This window comes from Pelodiscus sinensis, chromosome 1 (assembly GCF_049634645.1).
Source record: "Pelodiscus sinensis isolate JC-2024 chromosome 1, ASM4963464v1, whole genome shotgun sequence".
NCBI classification, from domain to species: domain Eukaryota; kingdom Metazoa; phylum Chordata; order Testudines; family Trionychidae; genus Pelodiscus; species Pelodiscus sinensis.
Window position 1 is genome coordinate 266,488,931 of NC_134711.1, and position 22,480 is coordinate 266,511,410.

Consider the following 22,480-nt stretch of genomic DNA (forward strand, 5'->3'; position numbering starts at 1 on the left):
TTATGACTCCAACAGACTTTGAGACTGCAGTCTGAAGAAGTGGAGTAGTAATATTAAAAGTAACATTACAGATTTGCTGTGGTATCTTTAGGGATTGGCTGTTTGAACATTTAATCTATAAAACACTACATTGAAATTGTAGAAAGTGTTTTCATTAATCTTTCATTTATATTTCTGAAAGATTATAACGTGAGTAAATCTGCATGTATCATCCTCATCCTTACAATGTAACTTCATATTTAACTGAAGTTATAAAAGCCAAGGTGGTGCTCATGAAACCTAAAAGTGAAAGGTGGGGAACGTTACAAGGAAAGGTCTGGCTTTAATTTTCAATGATTTTTTTCTAGTGATTCTTCTTACTTGCACTGCCTGGTACAAATGACTTTCACAGTTTAGCCTTTTAAAACGTATTCTTCATACTGCTTTGTCATCCTTCGCTGCTTTAAGTGCCTCAACACTCTTCCCTACTTTCCATATGTCCTACCATAATAGCAAAGAGCTTATCTCTAATGCTGCCATTGTCTGCCTGATCTGAAATCTTTCGTCCTTGCTTGCTATGTATTAGTTGCGGGAAGGCACGGCTCGTTTTTGTTGCTTGTTTCCCATAGATTCACAATGATGATGGTGTTTGGCTGAGACTGAATGATGAAACAATAAAGAAGTATGTTCCTAACATGAATGGGTACACTGAAGCCTGGTGCCTGTCTTTTAACCAACATCTTGGCAAGAGCCTTCTGGTCCCTGTTGACGTAAGTAAAAGGTGCCTTTGAAGAATACTAGCAGTACACTCTGTCCTCATTACAAGGCTTTCTTTAATTAAGGCTGCAGCTGTTCAGTCCTGAGGTAAACCACACTATACTAAATATTGCCTTATATTTGTTCGAGTTCTTTAGGGCTACTGTGTAATGAGGGTGGAGTGTAGAAAGGTTAAGGCCCTTAACGCTGAACAGTCTTCTCCCCCTCCCCCCACCAAAAAAAAAAGAAGAAAGGAAGGAACAACAAAGTAGGATCCAAGACTACAATTGTGCACCAAGGATCAGACTGATTGGAAATTATGTGGTCTGCACCAACTGTGTTTTATATAAGCCTAACACGTATTTATTCATAACACTGCCCAATGGTGCTGTTATTTGCCCACATTAACTTAATATTTATTTTATAGATGGAGAGGAGTGTTTCATTTCATGTCTGGGTTTTAGTCTTTTAGTATTTTTCACAATATTATTACACTCATGGCAATGCAGTACAAATCTCTGGTGAAATTGTGATGTTACTGGCAGTAAAAAATTTGGGCTATTAGAATGTTCTTTTGGTTCTATTAATTTTTCATTGACCAATCTCTTTGTGGATTTCACAGTTGAGTCTTCATATTAGCCAGCAATTTCTTGCCATCACAAGATTTTCCTAATGTTTGAGGGGAAAAAATTACGTTAATGAATTTATAATAGCAATAAGCAAAATGCAGGTGTGCGGCTTTAGGAAGTAAATCAACAGTACCAGAATTTGGAAATAGAAAGTGCCTCCTCTAGCTTCATGGATTTTGCCTTCTTGCCAGTAAGATCATATATTGACAGAACAACACTTGTACATTGGGACCTGTCCCAATAGAAACCATATCCGTGGAAGTATCTTGGTAAAAACCCATTACATTAAGAAACACACCATCTTCTTTGAGTATCTGCCCTTGTGAGTACCACTTTAGAATGTTGACTTGCCCGTGTACTCTCAATTGGACACTTTTATGTGCATTGCTCATTCCTGTGCTATATAACCTGGAGCCTCAAAGTGAGAATTTGGAGAGAAGGAGAGAATCTGCTTGCCATTTCTGTTCCTTCTCAATTGCCTTCAGTTTGAAATGGTGTCCACTGCTTCTTTATTTGCCCTTTATTTTACTTTAATTCTTACTTTGCTGATACTTTGCATACAGGGTGCAGGGTGCATGTTCCTACTTCTCCTCATGTCCAGCTAGGACAGATTCTTCTTCAAGTGCTTGCTCATGCTGATGCCATTATAGTTGTGCGCACCCTTGTGCACAGTTGTTGGAGATTATTGCCTTAGGAGTATCCATAAGGTCAGCTGTCATGCTCCCTTGTGTCTAGAGATGTGAACGACTAATCGACTATCCAATAAACAAATGCTTATTGGATAGTCAACAAGATAGTCAGCTAGTCGCTCCTCCCCTCCCCCTTGCTTCCTCTGTCAGAAAGAGGTAGCGGGGGGGGGGGGGTAGAAAAAGAGATGCTTAAAGTGGCAATACTGCGTGGAGACTGGAGCCAGAACCTGGGCACCACGTGGTGCTGCTGCTTTGAAATGCTGCATGCAGCCAGGAGTACCCAGCTGGCCCTGGGCTGCACACAGTGTTTCAGAGCAGCAGGGCTGCGTGGAGCCTGAAGTCAGCGGGGGAGTCCCAGCTGACCCTGGGCTGCACATGACACTGCTACTTGGAAGCACCTCCGGGAGCACAGGGCCAGCAGGGAATTGCTTGAGTTCCTCACTGGCCCAGTGCTCCCCATAGTGTTTTCGCCTTTGAAGTGTAGGAACAGCCCTCAGGCTGAAGCGCCCTTACTGACTAATTGAACAATTGATGCAAATTGCATCGGCTATTCAATTAGCCAAATTGAAATTTTACATCCCATCTTGTGTTATGTTCATGCACTGGTGTTTCGGGTGCCAGTGACCCTGTGCCCCCTCAGTTCCTTCTTACTGCCTATGATGGTTGGAATATCTTCTCTCGCAGGACAAGAATGTTAGTACATCTTTACAGTCCATTGTTCATTTTCTTTGTATGTAGTTTGTAGATATTTAATTAGCCGTTAAAGTTAGTGTGGTAATTAGTCCTGTCTGGCACTTTGTCTCAGAGTGGGAGATGTCCTATTCTTCTGGCTTCAATATATGTTCATCATGTAACAGGTCTATAATGCCTATCAGTGATCCCCATGATAGGTGTTTGAAGTGTTTGGGTGAGTCTCATAGAGAGGACACATGCAGAATCTGAAGAAATGTTCACCCTAAAACCCAAAAGGAGCAGGCTATGCTCCTGAGGTCTCTTGTCATGGAAGCAGCCCTCTTGCTTGGATCCCACACTTAGCGTTTCAGACTTGCTGCGTTTCACCTATTTCCCCTTGTAGCTGTCACCATAGACTCAGTTAAAACACCTGTCTCAGTTAAGACCTCAACACCTTAGGGCAAGCCATTCATTGGACTGCTCCATAGGGCAGTGGAACATCCAGACTGCAGGTGTAGAGCCCCTTCTCTGTGGCCTAGGATCTCAGTGCTGCACCCTCAGTCTCTAGTCAGAATGCTCAGATACTCAGTGCTCCAGTACAAGCAACCTTCCTGCCAAAGATCACAGGACACCTTCACCTCGATGCTCTTCCAGACATTGGGCTCCATAAGGACAGGATTGTTTCCTATCACAGCATGAGTCTCCACCTGCATCGTTACAGCTTATTGGGCAGGCATTGATCCTTGCTCTCATCTCACCAGTTGCTGATCTAGGTCATTTAGCAGATTCAGGCCTCGACAGCTCTGCCTTGGTGGTCCAATTCAGACCAGGAGTTCAACCCCTGACTAAGGACAGTGACTTGCTGCTGACTCATTAGATTGGTACAACATGTGCAGTGTTGGCATAGCAGCAGTGAAAGTGTCCCACTCAGTGCTGTAATGCCAGTCTCATATTCCCATGGCCTCTTCAGACAAACTGCCTTGGGCACTGCCAGTACTAGAGTCAGTACACAGTGCCGAGTCTGATGCAGGCCCAACGCAACAGGCTGCAACATAGAATCATAGAATATTGGGGTTCTAATCCAACCCCTTGCTTGAAGCATGACCACCCTCAACCAAATTGTACCAGCCAGAGCTTTGTCAAAGCCGAACCTTGAAAACTTCTAAGGATGGAGATTCCACCATCTCCTGAAGTAACCCGTTCCAGTTCATCATCCTCCTGGCAAAGTAGTTTTTTCCCCTAATATCCAACGTAGTCCTCCCCCTCTGCAACTTGAGTCTATTGCTCTTGGCTTTGTCATCTGCTACCACTGAGAAAAGCCTAGTTCCATCCTCTTTGGAACCCCTCTTCAACCTTAGTTGAAGGTTGCTATCAAATATCCCTTCACGCTCATGTAGACTAAATAAGCCCAGTTCTCTCATCCCCTACTCATAAGCAGTGTTCCTTGTATGCTGCGCAGCAGCACAGTTTCATAAGTAATTAATCAGCCCCACCCAGTCAGAGGCTCAGGGCTCCATGCACACTTTTGCCACACACTATGCTGCACTATAACAAGCCCAAGAGGAGTCTTCAGAAGAGCTATGTTGCAATAAGCATATCAGCTCTTCCCACCTCTGGGCATGCTGCTTAGTGTTCTTCAAGATGTGTTGTTCACGTTCATTCAAAATACCGCCCTCCTTTCCCATGGTCGGAGTTGTCCATCAAGAAGGAAATGAGGGTTGAGAGGCCAGAGACTCTCTATATATAGTGCAGCATGTGCATGCCATGCCAGAGGGGGCCTGAGCCAGTTCCCCTATGGATTCTGCAATGAGGAAATCTTTCAGCACCAGTGCATGTAGTGAGCACACGTACCTATGTTGAATGAACATGAGCAACACATCTCAATAAACCCCAGTAATGGAAACGGGTAATTGACTTTTATGTCAGCTTTGATCCAGGAGAGAAATTTTATACAATTAAAATATGGAAAATGAAGTTTGGACTAGAAACAGCAACACATTTGGTTGAAGAACTGTATTGTAATGGTGACAATATTATGTTTCTCATTTCAGTTAAAAGATTTAGTGCAGTGGCAGAAGTAGTTAAAGCAGAGAATCTGGAATTCTTGAGGCCATGGCTTCATTCCTGGCTCTTGTCCAAGCAGACTGCGGTTTTGGACAAATTACTTAATTCCTCTATACAACAGGTTTCTCATTGTAAAATGGTAATAATGCTTAACTAATTCATAGGGATGTTGTGAAGTTTAGGTCATTATTAATAGAACAGAAAGGATTTGAAGGCCCTCTTATAGATTATACTATGGAAGTACAAAACATTACTAATAACAAAATGGTATCTAAACCATCAAACAATATGTAATGGGAAAAATTTAGATTTCTGTTGTGAGAAACTACATAAAATATAATATTCAAGTATGGTTCAGTGCAAAAGGTAAAATATCGTAAAAATGGTATTCAGTGTTTGTACATCTTTCAATTACTTCTTTTCAAATTTCATTCATTAACAAGAAATACTGTCTTCTTTGGACCAGTCTTTGCTCTGTTACAAACCTGTTTGGTCATGATGATATAGGGTATGTTTGCAGGAAGAATTTGGCCTTCTGAAACTTTACTGTAGTGACAGGGCATAAGAAAAGAATCCAGATTACAGGTTTAGTTGACAAAATTTAGTAAAAGAAAAATGTTTCTTGTAATCTTAGAAATTTGATATGAAATCACTGAAGCACAAAAAACTTATTCCCAGTATGTCATAGTAGTGTTGTTTTAAGAGTAAAAACCTAATTCTAAGGCAGAAAAATTATTGCAAAACTGTGCTTCAGAAGCTTCAAGATTGCTCTTATATAGGAAATTCTCTGCTAAAATGCTGAGTAATTTTAAATGTTTTCAAATCTTAATGAAAAGATTGTGTATAAAGAATGAGAATTTTTTTTTTCAAAACTGGTTAGCAAAGGAAAACATAGGAATGGAGAGTTGAAAAATGTCAGCATACAGGCTAAAATGTGACATTTTTGCACATGTGTTGGTCTAATTTTTGTTCTTCAACATGGAAACATTTCTTTTCAATCGAGGGGATTTGTATTGGGACTTTTTAAACCAGCACACTCATCCGTGTTATATTCCTTTAAACTGGCATTCAGCATACTACAAGGCAAGAAAACATGATGTTTTTAAGATTCCAAAAGTAATACAATATAGAAATACTAGTTTGGTATATTCAGTGTTGCACGGCCACCATATTGCTTTTTTCCCTCCTGATAATTTCATGTTCATTGCTTCTCACATACAGCTTTATAACACAATAATAATAATGCATAACTTTGAAAAAAGCACCAGAAAAATCATTTTTGATGTTGTTTTATGTATGAAAGTCTGCATTTCTCTATTAAGAGTAGATATTGAGAATAAATTGCAAAAATAGGCATTCAATCTGTTAATATAAATTGAATTGAATTGAAAAATCAGATAAATATAGGCTTTAATAGATTTATTATATATAAATATGTGTGCATATATAAAATACAATATAATAGGCTCTTTGACACACACACAAATTTGGCATAAATCTATTTCAACTTTCTACCTGAAGAGGAAGGACTTCAGCCACCTTCTTTGTGTATAAATATTGTAATTTTGGAACAGGCACGTGGATATACTGTATTCTTAAAAAGTTGTCAGAATGAGCATTTTTCTGTTCTAGTCTTTTAAATTGCAAAATTTTAGTCTTAGTAAAACTTGACCTGAGAAGAACTTTGTCAAAAACAAAATGTGCGTCTGAGGTAGTTTATTTTTAGTTTTTTACATTGTATACACAACCTATGTATACAAAGCAATTTATAGAAAAAGTTGTCAGAAGCTTTCTGTCTGACTCCTTTTTTTGGTTAAGCTAATTAATTAAACTTCAACAATGGTATAAAGGAGAGGTAATATGACTGCTTTTCAAGGATGTAATTCAATTTCCTTGTCAAAATAGGCCTAGGAAACATGATCTTAATAATTATATTTTATTAGTGTAGATAAGTGTTGCTGTTCCAAAGAGATGCTGCAGATTGCATTTCTTTTTATACTAGTTAATTAACACTCTGCTTTAAATAGAGATGAAATTTTGCTTCCATATGATGGAGCAGGGAGAATTTTTTGAAGTAGAAAGAAATAAATTTATATTTTAATGTGAGAATAGGTTGTTTTATGGTTTTCCCCCCAAAAAATTAATGGATATTTTCCTATCTGCATTGTGAAGGTATTTAAAATGTATAGTAGAACCTCACTAATTCCCACTTAATGGGACAGCAGTTGTGGCTTGCTAAACTCTTTAGCTTAGTTTAGTTTATATAAAATACTAGTATATTTTGTACAAATAATAAATTATTAGTCATAATCCCACCTATCTCATTCAATTAGTTTTTCTTCTGATATAATACGAATAGTGTTATTTTTGTATTCAAATTATAGGTATGCAGACTACTGAGGTTGTATTGCATGGCAAAAATTTGTTGTTCAACTTGTTTTGAGGATAGTTTAATACTGTATGTATCTTTCCTCTTACGAGTTTGGTGGCTGATGGTCCACATTCAGCCATGCCACATTAATTCGCTCAAATAATCTTTAGAAAGCAGCAGACTGTCTTGTCATAAAACAAATCTGGCTTCCACAGGAACATGTATTGTTTCATTATCACAGGACTGTGGGGTTGTCTTGCAGAAGGCTCAAGCTTTAACAGATGTCTGGCTCTTATTTCAGTAAATGGCATGACACACTACATCCATTTAGAGCTTTTGACATATAAATCTGTGTTTAATAGATGATTTCTAAAGGTGAGCAATGGACTCAAATGACTTCACTTTAAAAAAAAAAAAAGTCAGTTTATTTTAATACTGATATTAGAATTCAGAAATTTTGCATTACCATGTCTCTAGCATCTTCTCCAATGTTCTCTTATTCCCATTTACTTGTTGATATTTGTCTTTTCTTAAACTTTGTTGCTCAGAATGTCTTTAATGCTAGCCAAGGAGTCAGGGATTTGGACTTTTTTTCTTGGACTTCTAAAGCTTTTCCTCCCCAGGTAAGTTAGCTATCAAGAACAGTCGCATTATATCCTGATGTTTTACGTTAAGAAATACATTTATATTAAATAACCTTTTGAAGTCTGCTGTATTCTGATTTATTTTTGCAGGAAATGCTAGATATGTGAATATCATGCTGTAGAATTGTATATCTACTCCTTTAATAATTGCTAGTTCAAAATGCTAATGGTGATTACTCAATATCCAGCAACACAAAAATAACCATTTTCTTTTAAACATACATTATTCAGAAGCATTTCTGGCCATTTCACATTGACAAGAGTCTTTCATTCACTTCTGTTTATAGACAAGGTATACTGCTAAATCTTCTTTTCGTGTTTTCAATTCTACACACCTGTCCATTGCAAAAATAAGTAAAATGAATATAATAGGTGCCCTTATGATTTGGATCAGCTCAAAAAAATAATAAACAGAGCTGATGAAAACTACACTAACTTTTACAAATCTATTTTAAAAGTTCCATAATTCCTAGAAAAATAGCCATTTGTATTATACATAACTGAAGGTTGACAATCTCTTCAATGTGTGTGTGAATTATTTGTGAGGATATTGTTGCTTTTTAGGCAGTAGTTTCCATAGGGAAAAAAATAATGAAAACTATTCCCTAATAATTAGTCATATTGGTTCTTCTCCCTCCAACAACAGTGAACTGCTTTGCTTTTCTGTAGATACATGGAAACTTTAATTGACAAAAATGTTTAACTTCTAGTTTTTATAGAACATTAGACTTTTGTGTTCCTTGAAACAATTTACTTTTTAAAATATCACATCTTGAATTGAAAATTCCCTTCTTTATAGAATAATTTTATACTGTGTAAGAGCTCAGTTGAGGTAGTTTGCTTGGGAAAGCTATTATAACAACACTTTGGGAAGGCTGTTACTCTAAGCATAATATGTAGGATTCAATACCAAATAGAACTGAAAACTGAACAATACAAAAATTCGGATACTAATTGACCACATATGCAAATTATATTAATGTCACTTATTTGTTTGTGATATAGTGTGGGTATATGAGTGTTGCTTCCCTTTATCTTTATATATACTTAACATTTTACTAAATTACATCCAGCGGAAGAGTCATTCCAATATTTCTCATTTATACTGAAGATTGTGGAGTTTAGAAACTTAAACATATGGGCTGCTGTCTATACTGGCCGCTTGATTTTGCATAAAAGCACTGGCATTCTACTGTCCAAAATCAGTGCTTCTTGCGCAAATGCTTTGACGTTCCCTTTCGGGCAAAAGCCCTTTTCCGGAAATGTTTTTGCGCAAGAAGGCCAGTGTAGACAGCTAAAAACTGTTTTGTGCAAAAAAGCCCCGATGGCGAAAATGGCAGTTGGGGCTTTCTTGCGCAAAACCGCGTCTAGATTGGCACGGACGCTTTTCCACAAAAGCGTCCGTGCCAATCTAGACGCTCTTTTCCGCAAATGCTTTTAACAGAAAAACTTTTCCCTTAAAAGCATTTGCGGAAAATCATGCCAGTCTAGACGTAGCCATGGAGTCATCTTACTTCAGAAGTATAATATCAGATCAGGCCTGGATTTGTCCTTAATTCTTGCTTGCAAAATAAGTCTGCAGTGCTACTCTAGTTCTCACAGTAAAAATAAAATGATGAGTACACGCTATTTTATTATGTGCATACAAGAATCATTGGGCTATTACTCTTCTTGGCTTTAGTAATAATAATTTTACCTTTATTCAGTGTTTACTGTGTGTTCCTAAAAATCGAGTGCAAAAAAAAGCACATTTAAATTGGAAACCAGATAGCATATACGTTTGCTTTTCACGTGTCCGGAATATCAATCACTGGTTATTGATTGCAAACTTGTTATATTTGCAAGATACTGCATAGCGTGTTTGGATTTTTGTAGATAAATGACAGTACAAAGGACATCATGAAAATAATTTAATATCAAACTGCACATATGAAAATATCTGTACATTTAGTGACCCAAATTTAAGGATGTATTCCACTGAAGTACCTGTTCATTTCAAATATATCAGTTGTTGAGATATGCATGTGTGTTTGCAAGTTAAAACAGTCAGTTAGAAAGGAAGCCTATAATTAAACTGGCATGACCAGAGGATTTTTTTCTCTTTCTAGGTTAAGAAGTTAACTGTTCCAGACTTAGTAAAGAGGGTTTTCTAATCTAAAAAGTGTAAAGACATTATTAACAGGTTCTATTCTGTGTTTCTTTTGCTTTTTAAATTTTTCAGGAATCTGGGTCTAATACTGATGACATTTTCAAAGACATAAATTCACGTTGCACACAGGAAGCAGTGATGCAAGAGCAAGATGTGCCATTTCTTCGAGGTGGACCTGGAGTGTACAAGGTAGTGAAGACTGGCCCTTCAGGTCACAACATCAGAAGCTGTCCTAACCTTAGAGGTATCCCAATTGGAATGTTAGTTCTGGGAAACAAAGTCAAGGCAGTAGGCGAGGTATGGATCCTTGTAGCTTCAGTTCATGTCTTCATAGATACCAGTTTATAACCGTAGTAAACTCAACAAAAGCATCTTCCCCTACACAAGGTTTGCTTTTCCAACCCCGGTGGCTAAATGTTAACATTTGAACTTGGAATATATTATAAATATTAATTCAATTTGTCTTGCTTTATAGAAAAGTGTCCATTAATTGGAGTTATGTTAAACTTGAATTTTCTGATACAGCAATTACATATCCTTATTTATATATTTATGTTACTGTATGGTTGTTTTGTTGCAAAATAAGATGATCTGTTTCACTTACTGATTATATGTATCAAAGTTATTTACCTTGTTGGAGGAATCATTTCCAGGGCTGTGATCAGTTCAGAAATGATCCTATTTCACTGTATTTATTCAGTTGTTGTTGTACCTGTTATCATACTTCGGTATTTTCCTGTCAAGATGTAGTGTGTCATGCTATTTCTCAAACAACATGAGGAGCATAATTAGCAAATTTACAAATATTTCATATATAATTAGACAATATAATTTATTTTGGTGTTTCAGGTGCCAAAAAAACCATGGAGGTTGTTGGATAACACCTTCTGAGGGCTTATTTGTGTTTGTGGTTGGTTGGTCAAATATTGAAATTTTTTTCTAAACATGAACTGATCCAATAGTGTGAAAACATTTATAATTTTAAACTTGCTAAACATGGAATTTGGTTTTTGTTATACCTCAGGCTGTGGCCTTAATTTCAGAAACATGTTTTTTGTAATATCATGGTGAAAATAAACTTATTGTTTCAACTACTGAAGCATGTTGCTGGATCTCAGCACTGAACTATTTGAAAAGTGAATAAACTGTGCTTTTTTGTGTGTGTGCACCAGGTGACTAATTCTGAAGGTACATGGGTGCAAATGGATAAGAACAGCATGGTAGAGTTCTGTGAGAGTGATGAAGGCGAGGCATGGTCCTTAGCTAGAGACAGAGGCGGAAATCAATATCTGCGGCATGAAGATGGCAAGTTCTAATTTTTTTTAAATTAACTACTTTACGTTGTTTTCCAAAATAAAGGGGGGTGGGTAAGCTAAGTTTGAAGAAAAAAAAAAGAGTTTGAAAGATGTAAAACATGAATTCATAAAATATCTCAGATGAAGAAAATATGAAGTAAACTATTCTAAAAATTCATTTCAATTTTGCAGATGTGACATTATTTGTATTTTCTGATTCATTCTTCTATAGCAAATGTCAGTTAGTGTTTTCCTTTCTTCTATTTATGCAGATTCAATTTTAAGACAACCAATCCTGTACTTCCAGAGGCAATTTTCTTTCACTCTGCTTTTGTCCCCATGTAAAAAAAAACTGAATGCATTCATAATATCTCTTAGAGTTTTTTGAGTTTGACACATAATCTTAACCTTTGCATAGGGGCTACAAAAATATCCTGCTAAAAACTTCCAACAGATTTTGAACTCTATATATTAAAGGTGGGAGGGGGGTGTGTGTGTGGAGGAAATGTGTAGTTAATCACCTAATGTTCATTTGCTCAGTGATTCTATAGTACATATTATAATAAGTACTAGTGAATGACAAAATGGTTTCCAGAAAATACAGTGAATAAAGTCATGATTTGGATCGTTATCACCAGCATGTTTTGAGTAAGTTCTGTGGATATTGACAGAGGTATGTGAGCTTCTACACTTGGCTAGAACAGTATTTTTTCTTCTTTGAGAGACATCCCTGCGGGTGCTCCACAGTAGGTGTAGGTGCGTCCCAACACCTCAGAGCTGTTTTTTTATAGCAGTGTATTGGGACCGTGTGTGCGCGCAGCCTCTGTGGTGCCATTGTGCATGCTCACCCGGCTTTAAACGCTGTGCAGACTGCAATGAGGCTATGCCAGCTTCGGATGGCCATGATAAGTGTGTGAAGTGCCTCGGGCACTCACACTCACAACAGGACTGCCCCCCACAGCCAAAGGGGATAAAACCCCTAAATCCCCAAAGAAACGGGCCACCTCATTGCCGCAACACCTGCGCTCGCCTAAACGGTGCTCAATTGAGAGGCAGTCGGGTAACCCCAACAAGCAGCACCTCGGTACCTATGACTGACCGGGTACCTCAGGTGAGCCCTGCCTCTATCATAAAAGTGCTGCTCAGGGCGTCCAATCTGAGGCGACAGACCACCCAATGCCTGCTTCAGCTAGCTTGGCACCGAGCACGACACCGACAACTATCCTGCCGAGTACTGCGGAGCCTCAAATGCTCGCTACATCACTGCAACAGCTTGCAGGGCAGCCGCATGGCACTGCCCCCTCCCTGCTTGATGCTGATAGCAACCCCTTACGCTGCGTGCTCTACTCCTCTGGAACCGCAAGCACTATCCTCCTCTATAGCAACAGAGCTCTCCGTGCCACACATTCTTACCATTAGTAACAGAGAGCACAGAGACCTGGCAATCTCTTCTACCCTAAACTCTCCATTTCTGAGTGATGACAAAGAATCTCACTCACCACTATCTAATTACCCAGACTCACCCTCTCCCCTATCAACTGAAGGGGACAACGACTTAGCGGTTTTCTCACCACAGCTATCTTCACGCACAAAGGCATCCAGAATGTTGTTTAGTTCCATCCCAACTGACTTTACCAGAGCACCAGTGACTCCCTGGGCACCATATCCATGGATGTCACCACCAATGTCTTATCCTCCCCAGTGGTAATTGTGGAACCAGTGGCCTCAACAACACAAGAAAAGATGGCACAAAATCAAACAAATGACAAAAGCTCCCTCTCCCCTCTCCCCTCACCCACTCACCTCAAATGGCTTTGAGAAAAATTGATACTGAAGAACATCACTCCCCAATTCAGCTTCAAAAGTATTATTAGGCAGAAACTCAGTGTTCTGTACGGGTGAGGCCATCATGCCACCGTCCTCCACAACCACTGAGAACTTTTCTTCCTTCCAGGATTTTTTCAAAAGTCACAACTAACTTGAACATCTCCATGGAGGAGGTGCAGGATATGCAGCATGAACTCACAAATATCCTCCAGGTGACGCCTTCTGCAAAAATTGCCTTGCTAGTCAACCTGGCCATACTCGAACCTGCCAAGACCTTGTGGCAAATACCTGCCTCAATTCCACCTACCTGTAAAAGGCAGACCGCAAGTATTATGTCCCACCTAAAGGCTCAGAATTTCTGTTTACTCGTACACCACCGAACTCACTGGTAGTGAACGTGGCTCAGCAGAGCAATAAGCAACAAAACCATTTTGCGCTGTCAGATAAGTACAATAAAAGACTTGATTCACTGGGGGGGAAAGTGTACACCTCAGCCACGACACAAATGAGAGTAGCTAATTACACCGCACTCTTCAGCAAATATGACTTCAACAATTATGCAAAGTTCAAAACCTTTATTGATGATATACAAGACAATAAAATGATACAGTACATAGAGATGGTCTAGGAAGGTCAGGCAATATGACACACAGCCCTGCAAGCAGCCTTGGACACAGCTGATAGGGCTACAAGAACAACAGCCATGGCAGTTGTCATGCGATGAGCCTCATGGTTCAATTCATCGGGCTTCCCTCGCCAAATCTAACTGTCAGTTGAGGACCTGAAGTTTGAAGGTGAGAAGAAGCTCTTCTCATAAAAAACCAATGAGGTCCTCCACTCACTGAAAGACTCCAGGGCAACATTATGCTCTCTGGGAATCCAGACACCTGGAACAAAAACAAGACAGTACAAATATCCATGCAGGCCCAGGCGGACGCCACTCTGGGCGCCGCTATCCTGAGTTCCGTTCTGTTAAAAAAAAAAAAAAAAAAAAAAAGGGGGAGCGTTAGTACATGCTAGATTGCAGGTTGGCGTGTTGTAGTCATGTGTCTGGTGTGGTCCATGCTGTTGACTTCAGGTGTTGTCATGTTTCAGTTGTGTTGTTAAAGTTCTAGTTCTGGTCACAGATCTGTGTGTGTGTCTCTTTCATGAGAGGTGACTCCGACCCCACCAACAGTGGGACAGCTTGGAAGTCACCTCATTCGAATGGACATGAGCAGCCACTCGAAGAAGAAAATAGGGTTACTTACTTGTAACTGTTGTTCTTCGCGATGTGTTGCTCATGTTCATTCGACTCCCTCCCTACCTCCCCTGTGTCGGAGTCTTTGGCAAGAAGGAACTGAGGAGAGGAAGGGCCGGCAGGGGTACTTATGCTCCGTTATAGCAGCACCACTCCAGGGGGTGGCCTGTCAGCCCAACGGGTACCACTGGGGAAAAAATGCTCCGGGAAACCATTCACGCGGTGCATGAACACCTCATTCGAATGGACATAAGCAACACATCTCGAAGAACAAGTTACAAGTAAGTAATCCTGTTTTTCCCCTCCTATACAGAATGGCCCGATACCACCCCCCAATCACCCTTCCACACTATCGCAATGGGGAATCACTTCTCTTCACCTTCAGTTTCCAACTCTCTACCTCAAAGCATGGTACCTCAATGGTTCATGGGCTTGGAACGTCAGTGTTCACAGCAGGTGCGCAACATCCTTTTAGACAGCAGGGCTCCTACAAGAAAGACATACATTAAGAAATGGACTCACTTTACACATTGGGCGGCTTCTCGCAATATACCACCGCAGGATGCCCCACTCCCCACAATCCTAGATTATCTACTTCATCTCAAACAATTGCAACTGTCCTTGAGCTCGATCAGAGTCCATCTGGCAGCAATAACAACCTTCCACGTGCTAATTGATGACACGACAGAGTTCACACATCCAGTAACTAAGTGCTTCCTAAAAGGCCTACAGGCCCTCTACCTGGATATTGACTCCCCTTGGGAGCCATGAGATCTACATCTGGTGCTGACGACGCTTACGAAACCTCCATTTGAACCAATGGCTACATGTTCTTTATTCCACCTTACCCTAAAGACAACATTCCTAGTTGCAATAACTTCAGCATGCAGAGTGGGTGAGATGGCCGCCCTAATGGCTGACCCTCTGTTTACCATCTTTTTCAAGGACAAAGTCTCCCTGCAACCGCACCCCACATTCTTACCCAAGGTGCGCTCTCCCTTCCACTTAAACCAAACTATACACTTACCTGTATTCTTCCCAAAGCCTCACACCAATGCCTTCGAGGTGCAGATGCACACCCTTGATGTCAGAAGGGTGTTCTCCTTCTACATCCACAGAACGAAACCCTTCTGATTGTCTCCATGACTCTTCATTTCCATTGTTGATCACAACAAAGGAAGCCAGATATCACAAAGATTATCGCATTGGATCTCTGACTGCATTGACAGATGCTACTCGCTTAACTTATCACCACCTACCTCAATCTGGGCACATTCGACCAGAATAGTTGCTATCTTGGTCACTTACCTTAGGAAGGTCCCCCATTGATGATATATGTGCTGCTGCCACATGGGCATGAGAACACACTTTTGCAAAGCACTATGTACTTTTCTCCGGACCTCTTCACTACACTAGAGTAGTAAAAGCCATATTGCAAACAGCATACCTACCTGATCTGAAGTCTCTGCTCCATAACACAAATTGCTTTGCAGTCACCTACTGTGAAGCACCCTCAGGGACGTCTGCCTTGAAGGGGAGGAGGTAACTCACTTTCCTGTATCTGATGTTCTTCTAGATAAGCGTCCCTGGGGGTGCTCCACTACGCTCTCTACCTCCCCTCTACTTCAGGGTGGTGGTGTGGGGAGCAGGAAGAGAAGTTGTTCTCCTATGCTGGGTTCCAGATAGAGGAGGAACTGATGGGAGGGTGGCCGCGCTTGTGCAGTGGCACTTGGGGGGGGGGGGGGGGAGCCCGCATGCCGCGCATGCACAGCTCCAATGCACTGCTATCAAAAATCCGCTCTGAGGCACTGGGACGTACCTACACCTACTGTCAAGCACCCCCAGGGATGCTAATCTCAAAGAACATCAGTTATAGGAAGGTGAGTAACCTCGTCTTCCTTGTCAGTGTCATTTTCTATGAAAATACTACCTTAATTACCTCCATGATCAACCGAAGAGTAGAGAGAGATATTTTCTCAGGAAGATCGCTTTTGTATATGCCCCAACTAGGAATGTGAATAGGTAACTGGCTAAATGGTAAGCAGCATCCTTACTGGGTGATGCTTACTGGTAACAAATTAACTGGTGCCTGGGATCAGCCCTTTGCCCGTGACCCCACATAGTTTGCTTAGCACCGGCTCTGTCTCCCTAACTATCCTTTTCTCAGAACCTGAACGTTCTTCACCAGTATTAATGGCTACATTACCACCAAGAGGAGGCAGCTTCATCAGAATCTGAAGTGGTATCCTGTGTATCCCAACCTAGTTGCTCCTATTGCCAGAAGTATGGCACCTGCCAGCCCTGGTCTCAGGCAGGAGTTGTAGAAGGGATCTTTGGGCTACACACTGATGGATACTAAAAGCATATGAGGGCTCCTTTTCGAACCACTGGGGTTTGCCCCTCAAATGAGAACATCTCTATTGTCACCTCAGCCATCTCCATCTACTGGTCTTCAGGAGTATCAGCACAACAAACACCATAATGGCAGTACTAAGCCTGAAGTTTCACCATATGTTCATTTAGTTTATTTACTTTTCTACCAGTCTGATACTCACCTGAAGTCTGTGATACTTGGTCTAGAATCCATGAATTTAAAAGTGTGCAATGGTGCTTTGCTTCCTGTTTAGATGTTATCCAACAGAAACTTTCTGCTGCTTTCTTGTCCATATGTTTTGGGTCTAATTGATCACTATATTTTGTGTCAAGGATTTTGTCCCCGAGATTGGCAGAGACCTGGGTTTTTTACCTTGCTTTGTATCATGGCCACAAGTCATTTGCAGGTTTAAACAAATGTATATGATGAATTCTCTGTAACTAGAAGCCTTTAAACCATGATTTGAGGGCTTCAGTAACTCGGCCAGAGGTTAGGGGGGTCTATTTCAGGGATAAGTCTGAAATCCTGACTATTGCAGGTCTATGGCCTGCAATAGTCAGGATATCAGACTGGTGATTATGATTATCCCTTCTGACCTTAAATTCTGTGAGTCTAAATAGGACTGAAGAAATTGCTCAAGGGAATTGTCAAAGTGGGTGTTTTGGGGTTTAGTTTTTTGTTTTCTGGGAGAGTGGGGACAGAGGAAGGAAATAAAATCTACAGTACCAACTAATTCAGAAGAATTCAAAGGTCAGTTGACAGGTAGGAAAAACTTCTCTCTTTCAAGAATCATTTTGTCTCAAAAGGACACTTTTTCATGTTTTAACATTTCATCTCTATGTTTAACTGAGCAGTACATTTGCTCCTTACAAGTGCATATTTTTCATTTGGCTGATATTTTTCTTATTTTTTAAACTAAATTAAAATTATATACTGGGTAGCTGCTTTTGTTCTTGTCACTATATTTTTATTTAGTGTTATGTCTTGATTTGTGCATGGCTATTATACATGTTCACACAGCTTTGAATTTTTGTTCAGTTCAATATTCTGGACATTTTACGTGATGAGAAGCACCAGTTATAGGGTTTTGGTTTTTTTATTAAAATTGACCTTTTTAGTCATCTTGCTCAAATGTAGTGCTGTTAGATGTGTTAACAGCCAGAGGATACTAAGTAAAGCAACTGGAAACTAGTTTCCCATCTGTTTTAATATTTAATGATCAGAAACTGCTATATTAACATTTAAAAATATTTTTCATTTCTGACACCTACAGTTTAAAATGCGATTCATTAAATAACGGGTAAGACATGCAAATGAATGAGGGGGAATTTATCTAGCTTAATGGGAAGTAAATTGATCCTCCTCAGTTCATCAGTAAAAGCCAGGTGTTTTCAAAATGCAGTTATTGCAAACTGTAGATGTTTTACCTGCTTGTACAAAAGAATGGCTGATACGTGCCATTATACATATTAGTATATCAACACTAAGCATGCACTTTCAATCATTATTTGTAGTAATATTAGCTATTTGTTCATACTATGTGTCAGAGCTTATAGATATATGAGCATGGACAATCCTTGCCCCAATCATGTAGATATATTTGTAAACCAATATATTTGAATTTAGTGTGTTTTAACTAAGTTTTAATTATTACTGACTCTTCATTGTTAACGGAGATGTTGATGAACCAGCTGAGTATTTTCTTGTCTGTAATAACTGCCTCACAGCCCTACCAGTCCATTAGGAGAAACATAATAAATTAGATTTCATTACATTCCTGAACATTCAGCTTAGGTGTGGTGTCCGTTTTCAGTAATGTATCAACTACCTTGTGACATGAGTGATTTTTTACATTTATGTTGTGTATGTGTTTGTTGTGATAAAAGCTATCATTCTTTTTTAATTAATCTTTTCAATGCAAATCAGTGATAAGCGATACTAACTCTGAAGTGATTGTTTGATTTTACAGAGCAAGTTCTGCTAGATCAAAATGCTCAGACTCCTCCTCCAAGCCCTTTTTCAATTCAAGCTTTCAACAAGGGGTCTGCTTGTAGCAATGGACAAGGATTTGACTATGGCCTTGCAAATAACAAAGGTAAGTTTAAAACTACAAATGTTTTACAGAATATTATGTTTTCAAACTTTTATCTATGTATTTTTGCTACTCCTTGTCACTGACATTTGAGGCACCAGCAGATGTGCTCCCACAAAATCACCCGTTATTATGGTGAAATGAGTTACTGAGAATTGCAATGGCAATTTCTACTGTATTTTATTCAATTAATAATGTTTGCATAAATTTTTGCTTTATAGCATTGAAAAGGGAAGACTTTTAAGACTTATTGGAGTTTTACGGCAGTCTCTTTAATTGCACTGTTGAGTGGCTTCATTGATAAGTGTATATAGAAATTCCTATCGTGTTAGCCACAGATTAATACAAGAATTACAGTTTCTTACTCTTTAATTCAGAAAGTGATCAAATCCAATATTGTTCAAATTAGGCTGCAAAATCATTGGTTTGAAAAATCCTTTCAAGAAAAACATGACAATTCCTACTATATGCTTTAAGTAAGCATAATTTTTAAAAAGTGCTTTTACTTTGGTGGTTAGGTGGGAGGTTAGATTTGATGTTTTGTTTATAGATAGTTATAATACCAAGCATCATAATAAGCATTTTTCATAAAATGATATTACTCTGCCTGTTTTATATACTTGAAGAACTCATATTAAAGTAGAATGCTAATATGAAGTGTAATACTAGACATCATTAAATTATAGTATTGCTTTGTTAGCACAGTTAGTGTAGTCTTCTAAAATTTAGGCTGATACATTTATGAACCAAATAGCTTAATCCAGATGATACTGTACAATAAATCACAGCAAAATATATATAAAACAAAAAAAAATGCAGCTTCAAGCTTGAACAACAACATAGGGCATATTACCTGTTATCTGCAGCAAACTGTCGTTCACTCATTACTTATATGCAGATGGCTAAGTGAATTGGAAGTTTTTTTCATTGGCATGTTTTCTTGAAGAATATCACTGAAACATGGAGCTTTGCAGTTTTAATCACCTATCTCTGTGGTCTCAGTTAGGGTTTGTAAATCCATGAGTCAGGGCCCAAAATTGGATTACTAGAATGTTTCAGTGAGTCATGTGGCATCTCCAGTGACTCCAGGGCTGGCTGGGCTCCTCTCCCTGCTCCAGGCACTGCAGCTTTTAGGGTCCCAGTTCCACACAGGTATGGCCCACTGTCATAATAATGGGAGTCTGGGGAGGGCAAATTTACATGAGTGGCACTGCAACCCCATGAGCCAGGTCACAACACTGCTCTCATAAATATTGTCGAAAGTGTGGCTTGGACAGAGCTGATTAGTGTTGCAGTGCCCAGAGCAGAAAGCCAAGCCCAGCTAGTTTGAGGGCAGGAGCCACCCCTGTCTGGCAAATATGTGCTGGGTAAGATCTGACAAAAACTACTCCTGGACAAGGCCAAAACTAAGGTGGGGCAGCAGCTCTGGGCTCAAAGTGATGGGCAATTTAGGCTAGTTATGCCAGGTGGCTCAGGTAAGACCCATGCCTGGTGGAGTGGCTTGGGCCACCTCCATAGCGCAGAGCTCAAAAAGGCATCTTCACCTCCACCCCGATTCACCTCATCTGGCCAGCCAGTCTGTCGTGTTTGTAAGGGCACAGTCAAAAAAATTGGAGGTGACCCTTGCATGCTCCCTTCTGTCACCTCAGGTAGGGAGCACAAATATGCTTGTTCACTTCCAGCACCAGAATGCCTAGCTATGTCACTGCTCCAGAGTGTCCACCCACAGATTATTTACTTGATTGCAACTCACCATAAATGTTTATAAATAAGGCCTGAGTCAAAAAATGTTAAGAATTGGTGGTCTCAGTGACCCATGATTTGGGTTGTGGTAGTTCAGACTTCCATTTAACAGTAACTGAGTTTGCCCTTGTAACTGTGGGTACACTCCAAGTATAGGGTTTAGTTTTGGTCTTCAAGAGGCTTTTAGTAATTAGAGTATTTCATTTTTTATAAAGTGAGTATAGAATAGAGCTTTTTATTTATACTTTCTGAATTAACTGTTTTTCGCTGTTCATATAATCTTGTGTACAAGTATGTTTACATTAAAATACAGGGTTTACATAATTACTGAATTTTAATATGTAAATGAAGTCTGTCTGTTTTTTATTATAACTCAGTCCCTAATGGATCCCTTTTTTCTGGATGAAGATTCGAAAAAACTCATGCATTTTGATTATTAGAAAACTAAGCTTTGCCCACTCTTTTTTACTAGAAGTTCTGCATTCCTTGGCAGCAATAGCTTTTCCCTTTTTTTGTTTTTAATTGTTTTTACAGCTTACGTTTATAAGAAGCTGTAATTTTTTTACTCAACTATTTAAGTATTTTTCTGATATTTTCTATATTAATTAGCCCTTTGTGGAGCAATTTCCCCACTGAGATCACTCTGTGAGGAACTCTCCTCCCAGCCTAGCCATTCTCATTACAAAATGGTGACTCAATCCTGAAGCACCACAAAATGCAAGAGATGCTCAGTTTGTAGGGCAGTATTACAGATTACACAATTCTTGTGTTTAGTAAGAAGACTAAAACATTTACTACAGTTTTCTGTGATAAGATTAAAGGAAAGGAAATTTCTTCCCTACATCTGTCAAAATTATGAAAATCCTGAATGAAAATTTGCTACGCTCACAAGTATATGTGAAGGTGTTATGACTTATTTGACTAGATCTGTGGTTGTTTCTATGACAGACCGTTTGAATATTCTAGTTGTAGGAAAGTTAAATCAGAGACTCCTACAACTGCACATCCTCTAACATAGTGCTCCACTTAGCAAAGGGCTCCACTTAGGAAGGAACAATCAGTTCCATACATACAAGATGGGAAGCGACTGTCTAGGAAGGAGCATGGCGGAAAGGAATCTAGGGGTCATAGTGGACCACAAGTTGAATATGAGTCAACAGTGTGATGCTGTTGCAAAAAAAGCAAATATGATTCCAGGTTGTATCAACAGGGGTGTTGTAAGCAAAACTCGTGAAGTCATTCTGCCGCTCTACTCTGCACTAGTTAGGCCTCAGCTGGAGTAGTGTGTCCAGTTCTGGGCGCCACATTTCAAGAAAGATGTGGAGAAATTGGAAAGGGTACAGAGAAGAGTGACAAGAATGATTAAAGGTTTAGAGAACATGACCTATGAAGCCAGGCTTCATGAACTGGGCTTGTTTAGTTTGGAAAAAAGAAGATTAAGGGGGGACATGATAGCGGTTTTCAAATATCTAAAAGGGTGTCACAAGGAGGAAGGAGAAAATTTGTTCCTCTTGGTTACTGAGGACAGGACAAGGAGTAATGGGCTTAAAGTGCAGCAGGGGAGGTTTAGATTGGACATTAGGAAAAAATTCCTAACTGTCAGGGTGGTCAAATATTGGAATAAATTGCCAAGGGAGGTGGTGGAATCTCCCCCTCTGGAGATATTTAAGAACAGGTTAGATAGACATCTGTCAGGGATGGTGTAGACGGAGCTTGGTCCTGCCTTGAGGGCGGGGGGCTGGACTCGATGACCTCTCGAGGTCCCTTCCAGTCCTATTGTTCTATGATTCTATGATATGGCTATTTGGCCAGTTGAGTGTGGCTAGTTCGCTATAGCAGTAGCCATTATAGTGGCTCTAATGTGATATATGCCACCAAGTTCCACTAATGCCCATCTGCCTTGTATATTGGCCAAACTGGACAGTCTCTGTGACAAAGGATAAATGGACATAAGTC

At 39.6% G+C, this 22,480-nt stretch overlaps 1 protein-coding gene across 17 annotated transcripts in view; it reads left to right on the top strand.

Annotated features, from left to right (window-relative positions):
* Positions 1-22,480, top strand: part of MYCBP2 (MYC binding protein 2) — a 368,898-nt gene that overhangs the window by 250,913 nt on the left and 95,505 nt on the right. For 9 of the 17 annotated variants that reach the window (XM_075918843.1, XM_075918845.1, XM_075918844.1 and 6 more), the window contains 5 exons: positions 609-749; positions 7,709-7,783; positions 10,026-10,250; positions 11,126-11,258; positions 18,659-18,784. In XM_075918843.1, the coding sequence (XP_075774958.1) occupies positions 609-749; positions 7,709-7,783; positions 10,026-10,250; positions 11,126-11,258; positions 18,659-18,784 (700 nt within the window). The remainder of the gene's footprint in view (positions 1-608; positions 750-7,708; positions 7,784-10,025; positions 10,251-11,125; positions 11,259-18,658; positions 18,785-22,480) is intronic. The other 8 variants (XM_075918846.1, XM_075918856.1, XM_075918849.1 and 5 more) reach the window with 7 other exon arrangements.